The sequence below is a fragment of the Oncorhynchus kisutch genome, linkage group LG8, assembly GCF_002021735.2.
Source record: "Oncorhynchus kisutch isolate 150728-3 linkage group LG8, Okis_V2, whole genome shotgun sequence".
Lineage (NCBI taxonomy): Eukaryota > Metazoa > Chordata > Actinopteri > Salmoniformes > Salmonidae > Oncorhynchus > Oncorhynchus kisutch.
In genome coordinates this window covers 74,797,248-74,821,618 of record NC_034181.2, presented here as the reverse complement: position 1 = coordinate 74,821,618, position 24,371 = coordinate 74,797,248, and the positions used below count along the sequence as shown (strand labels likewise).

Here is a 24,371-nt window from a genome sequence, read left to right as displayed (position 1 = left end):
GATTTATGACTGAGAAACCACAAGGCCTGAGTCTTGTCGCTTGTCTCCTCAATTCTTCAGCTTCCTAAATAAACTATCCATGTTTTCATGTAACCGCTGTTTTCACAGATATTAAACTACAGTAAATCAAACTGTCTATCATCTATGAGAGCTTACTGTTCCATTAATTGTTAGATCACTGGCAAAAAATATGATAATTATGACAGAATAGTGTGTTACGTATTGAGCACAGATCACAATTTATACCCATACAAAATGGAATGTTGTTCTTTAGCAAACCCTTTCAACAAGTTTTTGGTCCCCCACTCCCAGAGGGTGACACAGATTCAGATTCTGCTGTGAGGCAGTGAGCTGGTTGGTATAGTGTTGATGGTGGGGGGGTAGATCTAGACCATCTCTCTCTCACATAGGCCCAAGGAGGAGAGGGGTGGGCTGGGGAGGGAGGGAGGGGAGAGTTGGCTGGCCTGGTCCTGGTCCCCTGCTGCCAAATGCGTTTTAACACCTGGAGTCCTGGCTGGGCTGTCTCTGAGTGCTGCAGCGTAATGAATTATTAAAGGAGGCTCAATAGGGGCAATTCACCTGATAAAAAAAAGAGATATCGAGTGTCGGCGAACACAAAAATGGGCCATTTAGAAGAGGCCCTGGTTAGGGTTATTGTGCAGTTAAGCTATAACCAGTAATTCAATGGGCTCTCAGTCATATGTTTGTTTTGATACCTGCTTTATTTGTAAATTTAAGCAATTGAGAAGAGGACCTATACCTTGTATAACATGTGGTCTAAGCATTACTCATATGTGGCATAAGATTGTTTTGTGTATCATCTTTATCACAGAGTGCATGCAACATATGTTTTCCAATTTCTCATATCACGTATGGTGGTAAACTTGTGAGAAATTTGATAGCATGCATTATAGTGTAGTATATCCTTGAAGTATTTTAGAGACAAGGCTTGGAATAAGCACTGATCTTAACTTAACCGTTTTCTGCCTCTTACAATGAGTACTCTGCTATCACTCTGTTTGCTCAAAATAAGGCCTTTTGTGCATTGCTGCACTCCGCTGTTTGCTGCAGTTGTGTAAAGCTGTGACAAGGGACAACAGCAGTGTTGAAGAATACAGAGAGCTCTGAGCCAACGAAGTGAAGTGAAAGAGAAAGGGGAAATGACAACATTCTCCTCCAGAGACATACTGCTGCAATGTCTCGTGTGGATAGGATACTACTACTGGTCCCATTTCCTTTCCTGTCCTCCTGGGTCTGCTTGAGCATGACTGTGGTTTCCACTCAACAGTGGTCAGCTTTTAAACCCCTCCTCAGGACCAGGAAGTTCAGTACGGGTATAGTCGACGACATCCCTCACAAACATAGTGATGTCAGACAGAGGGAACTTGTGCCAAATTAGGCAACACTGGTATACAATAATGGTTTAGTAAAGTATAAATTGTATAAATCCCAAATGTTTAAAAAAATGAAGGCATAATGACAATTGAATGCTTCTGATAGAAAGCTGTCATTTTCTATGGTCTTTATTGTTTGAACATTCCACCAATGCCTATTTCCTTTAACGACATCGTCAGGCTGAAATAATGGAGTGTTTTGCTCTGAGGTATTTCCCTTCATAATACAGCTCTTGTATCCTTCTAGGTGTATCATCAATTGAACCATATCTTCTCCTCGTTCTCTCTTGTGCTTTACAGTCAAAATGCAGCACAATACATCTTCGAAGCTGCTATTGTGGCAAATAATTGAACATATCAGTTCACAGAAGTTAATAAGGTATACTTTTGTAATGTAGGAGGCTTACATTGACAAACGGATTGCATTTACTCCTCACTGCCTTGCTTATTATCAGTAACTTGTAATATATGCAAATCTCCCTGCTTGAACTTTACAATCTTTCAGTTGAGGCCATTCATCTCTTTTTAAGTGTTCATTTGCATCTGGAGAGTGCCCATGCATCATGCCGTGTCATTTTGAAAGCAAATATTAATCAATTTTGTGTCGTGAATTGCCCCCAAGCTGTGCGTAATGGGCGATAGTGTGGCTGTTTCTCTGTCTGGATGGATCTTCACGTACTTCTCTGTTCAAACTTATGAAGATAATTAAGGAGTGGATGAACATTCATCAGGAGCAGACGAAGGCGTAAGCCTCCTTATCACGTGAGAACACAGTTGTCCTGCCCTGATCTGGGGCTAACAGCTAGGACTTCATGCTTCTCTCTTATCCTATGATCAGTCATAAGAAGTAGACTCACTCAGTCCTATTGCTCATTATGGAGATATTGTAGTAATAATCATAAAATAAATTCATCACAGCAACTGGGATTATGACTTCAAGGATGAGTTGAAAAGCCAGCTGGCATGTTGGTAGTTTACTGGCAGTGTGTGTTTACTCACAGTGACTCGTTATAGAATTTCAGTCAATGACTTTTCAGACCTGTTCGAGTCATACAGTATTTAAGACTTTACAGTAATACGAACTGGCCTGAGTCATACCACCCACTGGGCACAGACATCAGTTCAACATTTAGTTTTGACTTACACTTGGTTGAGTTATCAACTAACGTGAATTCAACGTGAAATCAACAACAAAACATTACCAAGTGATTGGAAGTTAAAAGTTGGATGAAAAAAATACAAAAATCTCTTATGTTGATGACTTTTTGCAAAACCAATCAGTTTTCCACGTTGATTCAACGTCATCACATTGAATATTTTTGTTGAAAAGATGTGGAAACAATGTTGATTCAACCAGTTTCTGCCCAGTTGGCAGACTGTTTCAACAGATTTCGTTATTCTGATAGTTTGCTAACACCAGTCACAACTTGTCCACTGGACTGCAACATCATTATTAAGTTACAGGGAATTGCCTATTCATACATTTCATAGCTGAATAAAATACTACTATACTGCTATGTGTAGGGAGATTTCCTTTATCTGAATCGTGCTTATGCCTTAATGCTGTTTACTGTCCAACACGGCATTATAAGAGAACACTAATGAGCTTAAACATTGTACCATGTTTGCTAGCAGAGTTACTGCAAACACACACACACACACACACAAACACCATGCAGTGGTACGCAGAATGCCTCAGACAGGCCATGGCCTCATTAAGGTTTGTTATAAGTGGTGAGATGGATTCCATCCGTGTGTGTCCATCTGTGTCTCAGTCTCCTGGGATATCACACTCTCTCAGGCATGGCACTCGTCCACACAGAGCCCCCTTGTATTAGTCGCACTGAATACATTGCAGAGCGTCATACTATGTAATACCACATCAGGCCAGGCACCTGTTTCTGATGAGTGTGACAAACCAACATTTTTTGCTCACAGAACAATTGGCAAACTACATGGAGTCTGAATCCTGATGAAAACACTAAATTAAAATTGGTACATACACAGCAAATACAGAAGCCACCCCCGGGGGGCCACGCCCACACTACAAAGTGTCACTACAAAGTGTCATCCACAGACAAACGATGATAAAGTGATCCTCTCATGACTTTGACAGGAATGACAGAAGGCGCCGAGCCGGCCCATGCAATAACATACACTGTGGTTTTCACTGTGACAGCATGATCAAAGCAAACACCACCTCTGGCAATGCTCGCAATTACCAGCAGACCCTTGTTTTTTATCAATAAGCTCATGTTTCACAAAAGAGTAGTGACACGCTTTTCAGAAATCACAAACAGAATTTCGACATACTTTAAAATGCTCTACATCTATAACATACATTAATGTTAAGACGTATCATCAATGAACATGTTCACCTTAAAAATCTAAATATATTTTGCTATGTAACTTGAACTTGTTTTGAGATGATTTAGCCTTACATTTTGAAACATTGTTACTGTTTCTCTGGGTTCATAGATAACTTTCTAGGCATCCTCACGATGAGGTACAAGAAGTGGTGAAAATGTGATAAGCAAGGAGAGTGGGAATGCAAAAAGATCAAGCATGTAATATCAGGTGCACAATAGTCCCCTGGAGCAGAAAGGCAGACATAATAATATCAGGGGAACAATAGTCCCCTGGAGCAGAAAGGCAGACATAATAATTTTTTATTTATTTTATTTTTATTTTACCTTTATTTAACCAGGTAGGCAAGTTGAGAACAAGTTCTCATTTACAATTGCGACCTGGCCAAGATAAAGCAAAGCAGTTCGACAGATAAAACGACACAGAGTTACACATGGAGTAAAAACAAACATACAGTCAATAATGCAGTATAAACAAGTCTATATACAATGTGAGGTGAGAAGGGAGGTAAAGGCAAAAAAGGCCATGATGGCAAAGTAAATACAATATAGCAAGTAAAATACTGGAATGGTAGTTTTGCAATGGAAGAATGTGCAAAGTAGAAATAAAAAATAATGGGGTGCAAAGGAGCAAAATAAATAAATAAATAAAAATTAAATACAGTTGGGAAAGAGGTAGTTGTTTGGGCTAAATTATAGGTGGGCTATGTACAGGTGCAGTAATCTGTGAGCTGCTCTGACAGTTGGTGCTTAAAGCTAGTGAGGGAGATAAGTGTTTCCAGTTTCAGAGATTTTTGTAGTTCGTTCCAGTCATTGGCAGCAGAGAACTGGAAGGAAAGGCGGCCAAAGAAAGAATTGGTTTTGGGGGTGACTAGAGAGATATACCTGCTGGAGCGTGTGCTACAGGTGGGAGATGCTATGGTGACCAGCGAGCTGAGATAAGGGGGGACTTTACCTAGCAGGGTCTTGTAGATGACATGGAGCCAGTGGGTTTGGCGACGAGTATGAAGCGAGGGCCAGCCAACGAGAGTGTACAGGTCGCAATGGTGGGTAGTATATGGGGCTTTGGTGATAAAACGGATTGCACTGTGATAGACTGCATCCAATTTGTTGAGTAGGGTATTGGAGGCTATTTTGTAAATGACATCGCCAAAGTCGAGGATTGGTAGGATGGTCAGTTTTACAAGGGTATGTTTGGCAGCATGAGTGAAGGATGCTTTGTTGCGAAATAGGAAGCCAATTCTAGATTTAACTTTGGATTGGAGATGTTTGATATGGGTCTGGAAGGAGAGTTTACAGTCTAACCAGACACCTAAGTATTTGTAGTTGTCCACGTATTCTAAGTCAGAGCCGTCCAGAGTAGTGATGTTGGACAGGCGGGTAGGTGCAGGTAGCGATCGGTTGAAGAGCATGCATTTAGTTTTACTTGTATTTAAGAGCAATTGGAGGCCACGGAAGGAGAGTTGTATGGCATTGAAGCTTGCCTGGAGGGTTGTTAACACAGTGTCCAAAGAAGGGCCGGAAGTATACAGAATGGTGTCGTCTGCGTAGAGGTGGATCAGGGACTCACCAGCAGCAAGAGCGACCTCATTGATGTATACAGAGAAGAGAGTCGGTCCAAGAATTGAACCCTGTGGCACCCCCATAGAGACTGCCAGAGGTCCGGACAGCAGACCCTCCGATTTGACACACTGAACTCTATCAGAGAAGTAGTTGGTGAACCAGGCGAGGCAATCATTTGAGAAACCAAGGCTGTCGAGTCTGCCGATGAGGATATGGTGATTGACAGAGTCGAAAGCCTTGGCCAGATCAATGAATACGGCTGCACAGTAATGTTTCTTATCGATGGCGGTTAAGATATCGTTTAAGACCTTGAGCGTGGCTGAGGTGCACCCATGACCAGCTCTGAAACCGGATTGCATAGCAGAGAAGGTATGGTGAGATTCGAAATGGTCGGTAATCTGTTTGTTGACTTGGCTTTCGAAGACCTTAGAAAGGCACGGTAGGATAGATATAGGTCTGTAGCAGTTTGGGTCAAGAGTGTCCCCCCCTTTGAAGAGGGGGATGACCGCAGCTGCTTTCCAATCTTTGGGAATCTCAGACGACACGAAAGAGAGGTTGAACAGGCTAGTAATAGGGGTGGCAACAATTTCGGCAGATAATTTTAGGAAGAAAGGGTCCAGATTGTCTAGCCCGGCTGATTTGTAGGGGTCCAATATCAGGGGAACAATAGTCCCCTGGAGCAGAAAGGCAGACATAATAATATCAGGGGAACAATAGTCCCCTGGAGCAGAAAGGCAGACATAATAATATCAGGGGAACAATAGTCCCCTGGAGCAGAAATAATGTATATTTTTTTATTTCACCTTTATTTAACCAGGTAGACCAGCTGAGAACACGTTCTCATTTACAACTGCAACCTGGCCAAGATAAAGCAAAGCAGTGCAACAAAAACAACAACTAAGAAGTTAAACATGGAATAAACAAACATACAGTCAATAATACAATAGAAAAAAGTCTATATACAGTTTGTGCAAATGAGGTAAGATAAGGGAGGTAAGGCAATAAATAGGCCATAGTGGCGAAGTAATTACAATATAGCAATTAAATACTGGAGTGATACATGTGCAGATGATGAATGTGCAAGTAGAGATACTGGGGTGCAAAGGAGAAAAAGAAAGAAAGAAATAACAGTAAGGGGATGAGGTAGTTGGATGGGCTATTTACAGATGGGCTATGGACAGGTGCAATGATCTGTGAGCTGCTCTGACATCTGGTGCTTAAAGTTAGTGAGAGAAATATGAGTCTCCAGCTTCAGTGATTTTTGCAGTTTGTTCCAGTCATTGGCAGCAGAAAACTGGAAGGAAAGGCGGCCAAACGAGGAATTTGTGAAATATTCCTGCGCGTGCTACAGGTGGACAATCAGGGGGACGTCAGGTGAACAATAGTCCCTTGGAGCAGAAAGAATAATATCAGGGGAACATCAGGTGAACAATAGTCCCTTGGAGCAGAAATAATAATATCAGGGGAACATCAGGTGAACAATAGTCCCTTGGAGCAGAAAGAATAATATCAGGGGAACATCAGGTGAACAATAGTCCCTTGGAGCAGAAAGAATAATATCAGGGGAACATCAGGTGAACAATAGTCCCTTGGAGCAGAAAGAATAATATCAGGGGAACATCAGGTGAACAATAGTCCCTTGGAGCAGAAATAATAATATCAGGGGAACATCAGGTGAACAATAGTCCCTTGGAGCAGAAAGAATAATATCAGGGGAACATCAGGTGAACAATAGTCCCTTGGAGCAGAAAGAACAATATCAGGAGAACATCAGGTGAACAATAATCCCTTGGAGCAGAAAGGCAGAAAGAATCCATTCTGTTCAACATCAGCAGCCAGTCGTCTCTTCTGTTAATTATAGTCATATCGCCCTATTGAAGTCTGCTGTCCCTTAACATATTCCACTTTATTTTGAGGCCTGTTTTCTCTAGTAATGAAATGTCAACTCTCTGCCGGTCCCCCCCCCCCCCCCCGTGTTGCAGTGTTGATCAAAGTGACCTTTGTCCCTGTTCTCCACGCTTCGCAAATCAATACACACACAGTCAACAACACCTTGACAGATGAAGGCACAACATATAATAAATGACAATTCACCATCACAATGGCCAGAGCATATCTGACACCTACTGCTCATAGCAGTCATTTTCAACACAATGCCAGCCTGTTATGTTCAGAGTGGGGTTCATTTGCCGGGCCTGTCTCATTCTCTCACAGGTGTTGATATTACAGAGGAGCGACTTTGTTAAAAAAACACTTGATCTCACAGTCATACATTTCTCCTAGTATATACGCCTGTCCTGGCTAAGTGCTGACAGAGGGAATGGTATGACTACAGTTGTAGGTGTTTTTTATTATTATTGTTGTTGTCTTTCAGAAGAGAGGTTATATCCAAAGCAATTTTCCTCTTAAGGGAGCAAATTGTTCTAAGGAAAATTGTAACTGCCGTCACTCTGGGATGATTGGCAGTGTGTTTGGTGTGTTTGGTTGTTGGCAGACAGGAATGAAGGGAGGAGGAAGAAAAAGGCACAGTGCATATTACAAAATGTGTTGTGAAAAACAAGTGTGAAATTTCACACACTCCCTAGACCGGATGAAAATGGCTGCTGTTTTTACATGGTGGGCTTAGATGGAGCGGTGGAAATCTAACGCATGTACTGTATGTACACAGGTTTAGAGAGAGGAAATGCAGTGTGTTCTATAGTCTACTTTATAGGGGGAGGGAGGGAGAGAGAACGAGAGAGAAGAGCCCCTCCAGATGCTCATTCATTGAGTAGGCTCCACAGTGGGTCATCAGAATGATAAAGACTAGCCTTTTTCTCTGTGTTTCACAGATTTGTAAGGATCAAGAGGATTTGTTTCCGCTGGCAACCTTCCAGTCACCTGAGACAAAGGAGAAAATGGGAGGGAAAGGGACCTTTGGATTTCAGAAATGCTGCTTAAACTGTCCCCTAACCAATACAAATCCCACTAAAAGACAGTTCCTTGTAGTCACTTGAAGGTGTGAAAGTGTAAAACTAACCCCAACCCTAGCTTCATGTCTACATCCTGGTTCAACTCTAACCCTAGCTACATGTCTACATCCTGTTTCAACTCTAACCCTCAGCCACAACCCTAACCCTGGCCCTCAACTACAACCCTAACCCTAACCCTCAGCCACAACCCTAACCCTCAGCCACAACCCTAACCCTAACTCTCAGCCATAACCCTAACCCTCAGCCACAACCCCAACCCTCAGCCACAACCCTAAACCTCAGCCACAACCCTAACCCTAACCCTCAGCCACAACCCTAACCCTCAGCCACAACCGTAACCCTGTTGGAGTTGTCTGTTCTGTTGTCCCCACCCTCTCTTTCTCTCTGTCTCTCTGATACACAGCTCTCGTCCCTGCCTCGGTCTTTCTCTCTGTCTCTCTGATACACAGCTCTCGTCCCTGCCTCGGTCTTTCTCTCTGTCTCTCTGATACACAGCTCTCGTCCCTGCCTCGGTCTTTCTCTCTGTCTCTCTGATACACGGCTCTCGTCCCTGCCTCGGTCTTTCTCTCTGTCTCTCTGATACACAGCTCTCGTCCCTGCCTCGGTCTTTCTCTCTGTCTCTCTGATACACAGCTCTCGTCCCTGCCTCGGTCTTTCTCTCTGTCTCTCTGATACACGGCTCTCGTCCCTGCCTCGGTCTTTCTCTCTGTCTCTCTGATACACAGCTCTCGTCCCTGCCTCGGTCTTTCTTTCTGTCTCTCTGATACACAGCTCTCGTCCCTGCCTCGGTCTTTCTCTCTGTCTCTCTGATACACAGCTCTCGTCCCTGCCTCGGTCTTTCTTTCTGTCTCTGCTAGGCTTTTTCTTTCTTTCTTTCTATTTAACCCTTATTTTACCAGGTAAGTTCTCATTTATAGCAACAACCTGGGGAATAGTTACAGGGGAGAGGAAGGGTTGAATGAGCTAATTGTAGGCTGGGGATGATTAAGTGACAGTGATGGTATGAGGGCCAAATTAACACCCCTACTCTTACGATAAGTGCTATGAGATCTTTAGTGTACACAGAAAGTCAGGACCCCCGTTTAACATCCCATCTGAAATATGGCACCCTAAACAGGGCAATGTCCCTGTGTAGGGTGCATGCCTCCTACTGGACCTCAAACACCACTTCCAGCAGCATCTGGTATCCCATCTAGGGACCAAACAGGAGCAAACCTGCTCAGCTTCAGAAGCAAGCCAGCACTGGGATGCAGGGTGGTATGTTGCTGGCTGCTGCCCTGCCTCTCTTTGTCTCTCTGGCACACAGCTCTCCCCCTGATCCGTCTTCCCCTGCCCTGCCTCTCGTTGTCACACAGCTTTCCCCCTGACCCGTCTTCCCCTGCCCTGCCTCTCTTTGTCACACAGCTTTCCCCCTGACCCGTCTTCCCCTGCCCTGCCTCTCTTTGTCACACAGCTTTCCCCCTGACCCGTCTTCCCCTGCCCTGCCTCTGTCTTTCTTTCTTTCTGTCTGTCTCTGCTCTGCTGCCATGCCTCTCTTTGTCTCTATGGCACACAGCTCTATCCCTGCCCTGCCTCTCTCTCTGCTCTGCTCTGCTCCCAGCCTTTGCCCTGCCTCTCTGTCTATCTGGCACCCAGCTCTCCCCCTGGGCCCTTGAGCCAACAGGTCCCTGCTGCAGCTAATTGCCCAGACCAGACACTGACATGTCTCTTATTATGGACATAATGAATTATGAAAGTGACTGAGCAGTCGTCGTCGTCCCCCCCCACTCATACTCCTTCCTCACACCCCTCAATAAACATGTTTGTTTTGGGTCTGGCTCAACCTCATCCATTAATGTTATTGTTTTCCCTAAACATTACATTGATTCAATTTAACACCAATCAATTTGAAATGGTTCTGACATTCAGATATGACCTTAAAACGAGGCGATCTAAGAACTATGATTAGGATTAAACTTTCAGCTAATGAGGTGATTTCTCTTCCTGGAAGTGCGTCAGACAAGACCCAACAGGAATTGTCAGTAAAAATTTGATCAATTATTGCAAACTGAACAGGTTTAACTTGATTACCCCTTTGCACCCGCTAATTTGTGTAATTAATAACCCTGTTTCGACCGGGACAAAGCAGTTTATTAATATCAATCTATATCTGTGCTCCTTAATGAAATGGCATGTGCAGGTCATCCATTAGGCAGGTAATGTCATAATCAATGGTGCCAAAGACACATGTTAATTAATACCATTATTAATTGTTACAGTTATAGTTGAATGCTACACGCTGTCAGCTCCTTTGTCCTATTATGTATGGCAATCAGCGGATTGGAAATGGCAACGTAATTAACCATTCAGACAGGCAGCGCTGGGAATCCAAATGAGACAGTATCGGCTCTGACAGCTGGCAGGCGGAGCACTGCACATACTGGGCGTCGAACAAAACCAGCATTATCCACTGACCCGGGAACAACAGGAAAAGGGATGTATCGCAAACTAATAAATACATTCACAGTAGCCGGCCTGCCATATCACACAAAGGCCTGATGAAATGCCTGCTTGATGCTTTTGTCTGTGTACAAGCAGTGCATATGCGTTGGCTGAGCGTTTGGGTGGTGTAGTACTTCAGCCTGGCCTCAGAGCCTAACGAAATATACTTCACGTATTTCTGAGCACCTCCAAGACGTATGATACCTACTAATGATCTAGTTACTTCAGACAGAAACAAAGGTAGGTAGGTTAGTCAGGCAAAAAGGGTTGGCGTAATTCGTGACAGTCTAGCAATCCAAAGGCGTCAAATCTAACCCTTCCCCTAACTCTTATTCCAAAGTTAAGGCTCTATAGATCTTGACAGCTTGTAGCCTAGAACCCTGAAATAAGTTACCTCTTGTTCGTTCAGCCATCCATATGGGAATGAATGGGGAAAGAATAGGGTTTTGAAATTAACGCTGAAAATAAGGTCCGAGGCTTTGTTCTATGAGATAATAGCAGTCAGTTAACATGACCTTTATGAATTATGAAGCCTTTGTGTGATTTATGTTTTTTATTACTACATAAATTCTTCAAAATTCACAAAAAGAGATGTTAGCTTATAAAATTTTCCTCATGGGCTTTGTCCAACGAACCATGGTGGAGTTAGTGCCTACAAAAAGACACCATTATTATTTCTCTCTATTCAATCCTCATTGCAGAATTAAGCGTGATTTAAATTTAAAGGCAATGTCCCCACTTTAAAGGAGACCGCATTCAAGGCAAAACGCTGCATTGTCGGCTCAATCGGAAATGACCTTTATACTTTTAAATCGCACAATCTGTAATGCTTCAGCTTTACGCAAAAAAATATATAATTATTTAAACAGCTAAATGCATGAATTTAGTGCACTTTGAGATTAACATTGAGAGAAAAGAATATTGAGAGATTAGATCTTTTTCAGGTAACTTCCCCTTACCACATGCCACAGCAGACACTCCACTACTCAATTACAGTGGCTACTGTGGGTACTCTCTACTCTGGAACACATACAGTACAAGTCAAAGGTTTGGAAACACCTACTCATTCCAGGGTTTTTCTTTATTTTTTACTATTTTCTACATTGTAGAAAAATAGTGAAGGCATCAAAACTATGAAATAAAGTGTTATAAAATATATTTTGATTTGTTTATTTGAGATTCTTCAGTAGCCACCCTTTGATGACAGCTTTGCACACTCGTGGCATTCTCTCAACCAGGAATACATTTCCAATAACACGTGTGCCTTGTAAAAAGTGAATTTGTGAAATGAATGCGTTTGAGCCAATCAGTTGTGTTGTGACAAGGTAGGGGTGGTATACAGAAGACAGCCCTATTTGGTAAAATACCAAGTCCATATTATGGCAAGAACAGCTCAAATAAGCAAAGAGAAACAGTTCATCGTTACTTTAAGACATGAAGGTCAGTCAATTCTGAAAATGTCAAGACCTTTGAATGTTTCTTCAAGTGCTCTCGCAAAAACCATCAAGTGCTATGATGAAACTACCTCTCATGAGGACCGCCACAGGAAAGGAACCCCAGAGTTTCCACTGCTGTAGAGGATAAATTCATTCGAGTTACCAGCCTCAGAAATTGCAGCCCAAATAAATGTTTCACAGAGTTCAAGTAACAGACACATCTCAACATCAACTGTTCAGAGGAGACTGCGTGAATCAGGCCTTCGTGGTTGAATTGCTGGAAAGAAACCACTACTAAAGGACACCAATAAGAAGAGACTTGCTTGGGCAGGGAAATGGACATTAGACCGGTGGAAATCTGTCCTTTGGTCTGATTAATCCAAATTTAAGACTTTTGGTTCGAACCGCAGTGTCTTTGTGAGACTCAGAGGAGGTGAACGGATGATCTACGCATGTGTGGTTCCCACCGTGAAGCATGGAGGAGGAGGTGTGATGGTGCTTTGTTGGTGACACTGTCTGTTTTGAGAATTCCAGGCACACTTAACAGCATTCTGCAGCGATATGCCATCCCATCTGTTTTGACCTTAGTGGGACTATCATTTGTCTTTCAAGAGGCCAATGACTCAACACACCTCCAGATTGTGTAAGGGCTATTTGACCAAGGAGGAGAGTGATGGAGTGCTGCATCAGATGACCTGTCCTCCACAATCACCCAACCTCAACCCAATTGAGATGGTTTGGAATGAGTTGGACCGCAGAGTGAAGGAAAAGCAGCCAACAAGTGCTCCGCATATGTGGGAACTCCTTCAAGACTGTTGGAAAAGCATTCCAGGTGAAGCTGGTTGAGAGAATGCCAAGAGTGTGCAACACTGTCATCAAGGCAAAGGAACTGCTACTTTGTAGAATATATATTTTGATTTGCTTAACACTTTTTTTGGTCACTACATAATTCCATATGTGTTATTTCATAGTTGACTCTGACCTGTCCAATGAGCCAAACTGATTAAAGAATCCCACAGTAGCCAAACACACTCTCTCTCTCAAGCTGCTAGAGAGAGAGAAAGTCTACTGTCTGCATCTCTCCATTTTCTCTGTGTTGTCTGTTGCTGTCGCTAGTCTGCCCTCTTCTGTTGTGGTCTCTTAGTATTCGATGTTGCTGTCTCTTGTCTACCCTCACTCGTCCTGGTTGTAAAAAGTTTAAAAAGGAAACATTTGTTTTAATAGTAATTTCACAGGCTTTTTCACCTCAACTGCAATTCTTTGTAAACCAGTTCTTTGTCCCCAGTCTGAGGTCCTGAGTGCTCTGGAGCAGGTTTTCGGCAAGGATCTTTCTATACTTTGCAGAGAGATCCCAGTCCCTGCCAGTCCCTGCCGCTGAAAAACATCCCCACAGCATGATATTGCCACTACCATGCTTCACCGTAGGGATGGTGCCAGGTTTCCTCCAGACGTGAGGCTTGGCATTCAGGCCAAAAAGTTCAATCTTGTTCCTCATGGTCTGAGAGTCTTTAGGCGGGCTGTCATGCACCTTTTACTGACTGGCCTCTCTACCATAAAGGCCTGATTGGTGGAGTGCTGCAGAGATAGTTGTCCTTCTGGAAATTTCTCCCATCTCCACAGAAGAACTCTAGAGCTCTGTCAGAGTGACCATCGGGTTCTTAGTTACCTCCCTGACCATGTCCCTATTCCCCCAATTGCTCAGTTTGGCGAGGCGGACAGCTTTAGGAAGAGTCTTGGTGGTTCCAAACGTCTTCCATTGAATAATGACGGAGGCCACTGTGTTCTTGGGGACCTTCAACGCCGCATACATTTTTTGGTACCCTCCCCAGATCTGTGCCTCGAAACAATCCTGTCTCGGAGTTCTACGAACAATTTCTTTGACCTCATGGCTTGGGTTTTCCACTGACAAGCACTTTCAACTGTGGGACCTTACCTAGACAGGTGTGTGCCTTTTCAAATAATGTCCAATCAATTGAATTTACCACAGGAGGACTCCAATCAAGTTGTAGAATCTAGCTACAGAAACAAAACCCATTGAATACACTCGCTGGAAATAAACACTTTTCCTCACTTTTTTACTTATATCAACTCGGTTTAGCTTGCCCATTCACTGAATATACTGTTAAATAACTGACTGACACCCAATAGATTAAGGATTCTGAACTCTAGCGCTAGCATGATGTGTGGTTTTGGAAACTCAAACTGAAATGTAAAAAAATAATAAAATAACATTTTTTTACCATCAAAAGGAGTCGGGGCTAGACCATAAACATCCGGGGTTGAAGCCCAGAACCCCAGGCCTAATGTTGCCACTGGCCTTAAGCCAATTCCCCTAACTTTAGTTTTTTTGTTCTCCTAACCTTTGTAGTTTGTTCCCCTAACCTGAAACGTAAATTCTCCCCATAATTCTCCTTTGTTGTTATCACCCAACAAACAACCTAGTTTCAGATAAAGACGTGCAATACTAAATGCCCTCCATAATTCGTATGCTACGACCGGGTAAGACGTATGATATTATACGTTCTCTAATTCGTATTATATTTTGTACGACCGCTATTCCATTCATAACGTAACGTAACATATCATATGAAAGGTCACCATAGATTTATGTACAGAATAATACGAATTGCCCTGAGACAACATTGCATACTTTGTCTGTCCCCATCCCCCTTTTTAATTAAGGATCGGACCCTTTTTTTTTATGTTCACCTAAAATGACATACCCACATCTAACTGCCTGTAGCTCAGGACCTGAAGCAAGGATATGCATAGGAAACACTTTGAAGTCTGTGGAAATGTGAAATTCATGTAGGAGAAAATAACACATCAGATCTGGCAAAAGATAATACAAAGAAAAAACATGTGTTTTCTATTTTTTTGTCCCATCATCTTTGAAATGCCATTATATGATTTAGGAGTCTAGGCACAATTTTTTATTTTGGCCAAGAGATGAGAGCAGTATATGTGCAAAGTTTTAAACTGATTCAATGAACTATTGCAAAACTGTTCAAAATGTTGTATCAAGTCTGCCCAAATGTGCCTAATTGGTTTATTGATACATTTTCAAGTACATAACTGTGCACTCTCCTCAAACAATAGCATGGTATTCTTTCACTGTAATATCTACTGTAAATTGGACAGTGCAGTTAGATTAACATGAATTTCAGCTTTCTGCCCATTTAAGACATGTCTATGTCCTGGGAAATGTTCTTGTTACTTACAACATCATGCTAATCACATTAGCGCATGTTAGCTCCACTGTCCCGCGGAGGGGACACTGATCTTAATACTGAAAAAAGGGCTTTTCTCTTTTCTGAAATGATCACACTCATTTCTCTTCTTACACCTCTTTGAGAGCAGGGCTGAGTTCTCCTGGGTTCTCAGACTGTTATTGGTAAACATCCAGACAGGCAGATGCTCTCTCACAGATCTGTTGTAAACAGAGTAGTTCTAACCTGCCCTCCTCCGCACCCCCCACATGACATGTACTTCTTAGAAGTATCATCCTGGAATGTGTATAGTCAGAGGCCACCATACAACCCAAACAACAGGTATTTTTTATCCATATTGCTTCAGTTAAGACCAAAGGCCAATCACTCAGCATTGTGCTTTGCTGATGTTGTGATGTTGGATGTCTTGGCTCTTGGTATTTGCAGAGGGTCAACTGTAAATAGCACATTTAAAAGCTCTGTTAAATGTTTGTTTATTTTTGTTTATTTTTTTAAAATCCAGTCATAGGTTTCAATCAGAGCTCTAAATGTTATTGATACCATTGAAAATAGTTCTGGAATGAATTCCAAACAATCTGATCATTGTTTGGTTTTTAATTATTAACCTTTGCATGACCCACAGTATATTTAAGCAATAAGGCCCAAGCAGGTGTGATATTTGGCCAGTATACCACGGCTAAGACCTGTTGTTATGCACAATGCAATACTGAGTGCTAGGACACAGCCCTTAGCCTTGGTATATTGGCCATATATCAAACCCCCGAGATGCCAAATTGCTATTATAAACTGGTTACCAACATAATTAGAGCTGGAAATGTTTTTTTCATACCCATGGTATACGGTCTGATATACCACGGCTTTCAGCCAATCAGCATTCGGCGCTCGAACCACCCAGTTTATAATGATTGATCATGACCAATGTTATTTGGAATGGAAAGTGAATTTGACATGAGGAGGCACTGTTCAGGGCAACTGTGCTATATTAGAAATGGTATAGAAACTGTGCGTTTCTCCTATCCAACATGCATTTTACCCCATACAGTAGACAGATGGTATTGGTGCAAACTTCTTCCAGGAACAGTAAGACAAGACTGAGAAAGTGGGTGGCTGAGGGCTAAAACATACACACATAATGGTGTGGCTATAAGGACTATCGGAGCTGACCTTTGTATTTTATTCTTATTTTTTGCACCGTCTCTGTGCACTCACAGGGCCCTACACTCTATGCACACTGATACTCCCAACACACAAAACACTCACTCCCATCATATGATTACTTTTACACTGACTCTATATCCTGATGCCTAGTCACCTTACCCATATACCGACCCTGTATATAGTATGCTTACTTACTTTATCGTGTTCTTATTTTGTGTGTTTTTGTTCTACCTTGTTATTTTTACTATTACATTGTTATTGATTAAAGCATTGTTGGGGTTAGAGCTTGGAAGAAAGGTCTTTCACTGTACTTGTGCATGTGACATTAAAACTTGAAACACTCACTCATATTTAATCTGGAAAGCAGCTTGCGTGCCAATCCAGTCAGCACCTGTAAACAATGCAGTGTTAAAGGTAGCAGCAGGAGGGGAATAGGCAGTACACAGGTGTGTGGGCCTACACGCACGCACACACACACACACACAGACACCACCAGTCCCATCCCACTGCCATTGCTGCCATGTCTTGCCGTCACTCCCAGCCCTCTTATCATTACAGGCCCCATACAGACCCCCAGTGGGGGCCACCGGCCCAGTGCCACACAGACCCCGGTGGGGGGCCCAGCCAGCCAGCCAGCCAGCCCCCCCCCCCCCCCCCCCCCCGTACACACACACACACACACACACACACACAGAACAGTGATGGGCAATAAAAACACTTCACACCTTAAGCGAAAGATACGACTTTAAATATTTTACACACATCCTGCATATGCAATTTGCCCACACCTGGCTGTTAGGAGGAACAACATCTGGCAACGGTTGCTTTAGAGGCAATTAATTCTTCATCCGTCACTAGCATCCTCCTACTGAACATCATTTCAGAGGGGGGAGATGTTGTGTAAGCAACACAGGTATGTGAAGAGATACATACGTAAGAGAGTTCATATGTGGAGAGCAGAAGGGAGGTGTAGTACTTGACCCTCATGTTGCATCAAATAGAACAATGTTTTTCGTTACAAGACGCATGCATGCCTACATCAAAACGTTGAGGTATGATTACAAACTCATTTTGGCAGGGAATAGTATTTGAATCAGATTAGAGTTGGAGTAGTTTCTCTGTGACAAAAACATGTAATTTAATTTAAGTATGAAAAATAACTTGCTTCTGCAGCTGCCCATTTGAACAGGATTGCGAATGAATGGAAACTACCTTACAACACATATTTAAAATGTCTCAAAGTGATTGAAGAACTGCAGAGTTAATAGTTTCAGTTCTAAACATTAGTTTGATTGCACTGCTTTGACTTCATCAGACTGTGACCTTTAAAGCCACTAAATAAAACCCCTTATCACAATAGAGTTAAAACAGCACCTAAGTGGTATATTGAGTTAGGACTGATTGGCTTGAAATTGTTCTCTCTCAGCTCCCTTTTCATCTTTAGTGTCGGAAATCACTGTTTTCCTGTTGTCTGAATGGGCTTTTACATTTACCTTCTCTCTCCAGGCTCTGATAGGATTTCTTTGTTTACTGGCTGTCTTTCCCATGGGAATGAGACTGGATTTCAAGTGCAATGCTGAGTGTGAACCAACCATTCTGCATTCCTATGTATAGTAGACAGGCAGCAGAATCACTACCTGATGTGATGGGAGGCTGTTTACAATAAAAACCATACCGCCCATGTCTTTTTCAAGGTCCCGTGCATGGAGTAGATGTGTGAATACCAAGAACAACATCTGGCAGTCTTTGGAAAGTATTAAAAAAATTAAATAACAATATTTTAACTCGGGACTGACTATTATGAGTGAGATAGAACAGGAAATTCAGCCATTAAAAAAATACTTCAAACACAACACCAAAATAAAAGTGAGAAAGTGATCCTGACAGTGTCTGTCTGGGCTTCTGTTGTGTGTGACCGTACCATAAGTAGACAGGGGTTGGAGAAGAATATAGCCTGGGATACGCAATGAATATCGCTTTGTTTCACTTCACTAAAACAGGACAGTAGTAAAAGCCATATTCTGTGTGTTTTCCAGGCTAAGTAAGTTCGAGGTCTTTCCAGAGGCCCAATCCACCAGTGTAATATTTGCTCCTGTCCAGTGGAGACTATAGGTGGTAGACCCTGCCCCTTTCCCAGCAGCCCCAACCCAGCGGTGTTGGAGGGCCATTGGCTGTTTATCATAAACAGCCCAGCAAGGTCCATCTGCTTTGATTTTATTTAGCATTCTCCCCCAGGGCCTCTGAGCTGGAGTGAGAATAACAATACTTGAGCCCATCTGCTCCTGAAGTACCAGTCCCGGCTAAATTATCACACGCTACGAGCGGCTGGCATATGCTGTGGCATTAAGATACAAGAGGGCATTGTGGCGCCAGCTGTTGTGTTGACAAATACTTATCTGGCACTTCTGAAGTCAGCTTGCTAAGCTGGTTTCAAGTTTGACTAAAAACTAAATGGGTGTAAGGTGTGTAAGAGGGTTCTCCTGTGGGGGAAATGTATAATACAGGCGGATTTCTCTTTGTTGCTAAGTGTCTGGGGAATTGGGTCATAGGGTATATGGAACTTAATCCCAACATACAGGCCACGGGGATAATAACAATAAAAAGCCAGTCACACAATTGGTCAAACAAACTGCCATCTTAAAACTGATCTGTCATTCTTTATTGTTAAGAATATTGCACCCAATTTGTATTTATTTCCTGGACAGCAGATGATTGACTGTTGTTTTGAAGAGGCCTAGACTGGGGCCCATATTGTAATAAGCCTATGACTAAAGGCATAAACCCACTTGCTCACACATTGTCAACTGCTCAAACACCGATGAGAGACTTTTCTCAAGAGCTTGAAATGCTGCAGCCCTCACAGACAGGCACTGCAAGTCACTCACTAAGCTGGAAATGTAGCCATGCACCCGCTGGGCACACACTGGTTGAATCAATGTTGATTCCACACCCTTTCAATAAAATACCATTTGACCACGTGGAATAAACATTGAATTGATGTCTGTGCCCAGTGAGTTATGACTAACTCAAAAAGCCCGTTTCCCCATTTTAACAATGATTGATCAGAGATATGTTTAAAACACGTAAAGTATTTCTGCCTTTTCCAGTAGACTGTAGTTTGAGGTGATAAAGAGAAGAAAATAGAACCTTGTGTTAATGTGCTGTCTGGGCCTCGAGCTCCCTGTCGGACCAGGGTCCAGCTGCTGTGTCTCTGCCCACGGGGAGTTTAGTCCCATCTGCATCCCTTCTCTCTGACAAACGCATCGACCAGAGCAGAATCCCCGCTGTGCTGAGCCCCTGCAGAGAGACACCATGCTAATGAGACCTGCACCTCTGTGACAGGTGAGGACACGGACACACACCTGAGTCGTCATTAAGCTACACGACAAGCGTACCCCAATGCACTCACACTAAGATGCACAAAACAAAGCTAACTGCCAGGCACATGGCAAACATCTCCAACACACAAATAAACACTTTTCATACTTTTCAAAACAGGGGTTTTAATTTAGTTAACATTTACGAGAACAGCACTGACATTCATTTGCATCCGTTATATACTTTACAGATAGATGCCCAAGTCAATGTTCATAGATATCCATATCAGAGACTCACATGCTCCCGTGGAGTAAAGAAAGTCCTCCTGTCTGTCTGTGACGAGCATTAAACTTCAGCAGTGCAGAAACAAGCACACACAGTAATAATGTCCCCTTTGAGGGTCCCTGGGAAAACAATCACAATGGGGCTTTGTGGAGGTTGTAGTCATCTGGAAACCAGCATTGAACCTCTCAATCAGGCCTACATCATGACAAACTACACTACCCAGCATGCCACTGGTGATAACATTCAGTAGTATTAATGGGACGGCATGAATCACAAGAACTCACTTCAATATCTGGTGAGAGATGGGAGGAGGAGTTCCAGATAGCTTATATTTAATATATATTTTTTAATTTTCTTCAAAAAATTTAAATACGAGAATGTAAATATATTCAGATTAAAATATAATTAGGAATATACTGTATTTTAAAGTTACTTGATTTTGAGCCACGGTTGGGGAGTTGACTGTCACAAATGTATGAAAAAGACACAAAAGGCATATACTGTTTGTCTCATCAGATAGATAAGTATTGAGAATGACAAATGCCAAGCAGGGGTTTGCTATGTCTTGAGTGCAGTTAAAAGTTTAGACATGAAATAATTTTGTTTTCTGACACACAACTCCTTGAGACTTACAAAACAGAAAAATCTAAATTTAAAATTTCAGTTGAATGTTTCCACAAACTGTTAATTCAAAAACACCTGCCAGGCTTTAGAGTACCTGACCTGTCCTCTGACTGCATGGAGACCTGTCATACAGCCGCCTCTTACCATATATCCATTTGGAACACACACACTTTCATGAAATCTACAAGGTATAATAGGGAAATATGCCAAGTATTCTGGTTGAGCCTAATGCTATATTCGGTTGACACAAATATACTCTTGGTGGTGGTACACATCTGACATAATGAATCATGGTACTAAGGAGGTCTTAAGACAAACTGTTTAAACCGTATACATAGTTGGTTGAGGGTTTTGAACATTATTTCCACTATGAGTTGAATTATGGAGCGCTCCCATCTCTTACACTGATTAAGAAAAGCAGAACTCCCCCTGCTTTAGGTAAATGAGGTGGCCTCTGTCCTTCCATTAACATGGCTTGTTTTTGTTTCGCATGTTTGGTCAGCCGAGGCGAGCATGCCGTCCCCCTCTCCTCTTCCTCTCCACAGGAAGAGAATAATATTCAGCGGACTTCTCGTGTCTCCATCGACCGCCGTTCCCCACCACTCAGCTACGAGGCACAGGGAAGCTACTGACGTCAAGATCAGCTTGTTTTGTTGTTCACCACAGAGGGAAAACAAGAAGAACAACACTTCAACAAATGCACAGTGCAAATAAGCTTTTTTCTTTTCACTTTTATATTCTCTTCACTTTGGGCAGAGTAGACTGAGGAGACAGGGGCAGGCATTGAGGAGGTGGTGGGGACAGAGGGAGAGAGCTCTGGACTGCAGCTCTGCCGTCTGTCTATCTGTCTGTCTGGGAGTCTCCTGCCCCAGGGGCTCTACTTGTACAGGCTCATGGTGGGGCTCTGGTACATGCACATGTAGGCGTCACACAGCAGACGGCGGGCCTGGCCCTGGATGCTCTTGGGGTCCAGGGCGTGCAGCTCCTCAGGGGTCATCTTCAGATAGGCCCCCACCTCCGGACATGGAGACACCTGGGGGATGTTGAAGCCATTCTGCCCTCCTGTGGAACAACAAACACAGACAGAGCACTCAGATCTGTGGTATTAAAGCAATGGCAAGTGTTCTAGTTATATTTCTATGTAATATAATTTCTGTGTGTGAATTAATCCAAAATATTTACTATGGAGCTGAATATCTATTCATAATTATGAACAATGAGACAAACGGCCAATTTCAGAAAAAGAGTTGCTTTGACAGTTCATAATAACTTTGTAAATTATTCTAAATATTTCCCCACAACAACAAAAAATGATCCAATAACTTTTTCTCTCCATACCGTCGCGGTCGGCCATACTGTCGAAGAAGAGCCATGCAGAGTCTTGGTGGCCGTACTTGACGAAGGCCACGTAGTGACTGGTCTCTATGCAGAGCACGGCGAACAGCTCCATCCGCTGACGAGGGTAGCTACCCTGCCGCCACACACCCTCCTGCAGTTCCTTGGGGATGGACAACTTGCCGTGGCGATGGGCCTTCCTCCTCGGGTGGAGGTGAACCTGAGGGAACACATACACGTATGACACATAATGGTTGGAAATAAGTATTTACCTATTTCTTGGGGATTTTTTCAGTATTTCTAAATCACTAGTTATAAAAATCGGTTAATAACAGTTCTCACAGATCGATGGCAACTACAGAGTAAAGAATAAACTGGAGAATGACAAGTTTCACAATTCATTCGTTTAAAAAAATCTATTACACATATTCACTGAGAGTTATATTTTGTCTTCATCTATAAGTTATTTAAGCAATAAGGCACGAGAGGGTGTTGTATATGGCCTATATACCACGGCTAATGGCTGTTCTCATGCACGACGCAACGCGGAGTGGCTAGATACAGCCCATGGTATTTTGGTCATATATCACAAACCACGAGGCGCCTTATTGCTATTATAAACTGATTACCAACGTAATTAGAGCATCAAAAATAAATGTTTTGTCATACTCGTGGTATACGGTCTGATATACCACGGCTGTCAGCCAATCAGCATTCAGGGCTCAAACCACCCAGTATATAATACAACTTATTAACTCAGTCATTCCTTACATGAAACTCAGTCATTCCTTAGGACTTGTCTCCCCCAAGTGGATTCTACTGGAACTACACTGCTTTACAACTACTGCAAGTCCCTGATGAGATCCCCTTAGTTTCTATGTTGGTGAAATGGCACCCTCTGTCGGTTACCTGTGTATTGCACTTTTCACAGAACTGTTTTATCTTCCCAGCAGTGATGTCACCGTCCTCGTAGCACTCCCTGCATTCATACAGAGCCAGACCCCCGCAGATTCGACACTCCCTGGGAGCTGAGAGAGAAGCGCAGGGTTGAGGGTTGACTATACACACCCACACACAAACATATGTCGATGGAGAACAGTAGATTTCAGATAAGGAAAACAGTTATCACATTCAATAATGATAATCCAACTACATCCATATTCAAATAAAATAACGTTTTACGCACTGTCTTCAAGTAAGTCTGTGATGTCTAACTCCAGTGAGGGGAAGATCTTGTTGAACATCTTGAAGTCCTTCCCAAAGCGAGGCATCTGGATGATAAGGCAGGAAGGAGCCTGACCAGAGATAAGACGCATGAAGTCAGCAAATCAAATGTTATTGGTCACATATATTTAGCAGATGTTATTGCGGGTGTAGCAAAATGCTTGTGCGCTCCAACAGTGCGGTAGTATCTAACAATTCACAACAATCTAAAAGTAAAAGAATGGAATTAAGAAATATCAGATTGAGCAATGTCAGAGTGGCATTGACTAAAATACAGTAGAATAGAATACAGTATATACATATGAGATGAGTAAAGTAGTATGTAAACATTATTAAATTGACTAGTGTTCCATTATTGAAGTGGCCAGTGATTCAAAGTCTATGTACAGTATATAGGGCAGCAGCCTCTTTTATATGTATTTATTTAACTAGGCAAGTCAGTTAAGAAGAAATTCTTATTTACAATGACGGCCTACCCCGGTCAAACCCTAACGGCGCTGGGCCAATTGTGCGCTGCCCTATGGGACTCCCAATCACGGCCGGTTGTGATACAGCCTGGAATCGAACCAGGATCAAAGGGAAACTTCTAGCACTGAGATGCCTTAGACTGCTGTGCCACTTAGGAGCCTCTAAGGTGCAGGGTTGAGTAACCAGGTGTAGGACTGATGGCCTTGAGATAGAAGTTGTTTTTCAGTCTCTCGGTCCCAGCATTGATGCACTTGTACTGACCTCGCCTTCCGGATGATAGCCGTGTGAACAGGTGGTTGATGTCCTTGATGATATTTTTGGTCTTCCTGTGATATCGGGTGCTGTAGGTGTCCTGGAGGGCAGGTAGTTTGCCCCCGGTGAGGAGTTGGGCAGACCGCACCACCCTTTGGAGAGCCTTGCGGTTGAGGGCGGTGCAGCTGCAGTACCAGGCGATGATTTTGGGAGGGTCTTAGGGGCCAAACCAAATTTCTTCAGCCTCCTGAGGTTGAAGAGGAGC

The 24,371-nt window shown here is 42.9% G+C and overlaps 1 protein-coding gene across 3 annotated transcripts in view; it reads right to left on the bottom strand.

Moving 5' to 3' along the window:
- Window positions 1-20,083: 20,083 nt before the first annotated feature.
- The window catches only part of LOC109879127 (ubiquitin carboxyl-terminal hydrolase CYLD), a 28,620-nt gene continuing 24,332 nt past the window's right edge, over window positions 20,084-24,371 (bottom strand). For all 3 annotated transcript variants that reach the window (XM_031831219.1, XM_031831221.1, XM_031831220.1), the window contains 4 exons: window positions 23,349-23,457; window positions 23,072-23,190; window positions 22,166-22,382; window positions 20,084-21,889 (listed from right to left, as the gene is read on the bottom strand). In XM_031831219.1, the coding sequence (XP_031687079.1) occupies window positions 21,705-21,889; window positions 22,166-22,382; window positions 23,072-23,190; window positions 23,349-23,457 (630 nt within the window). In that variant the 3' untranslated portion in view covers window positions 20,084-21,704. The remainder of the gene's footprint in view (window positions 21,890-22,165; window positions 22,383-23,071; window positions 23,191-23,348; window positions 23,458-24,371) is intronic.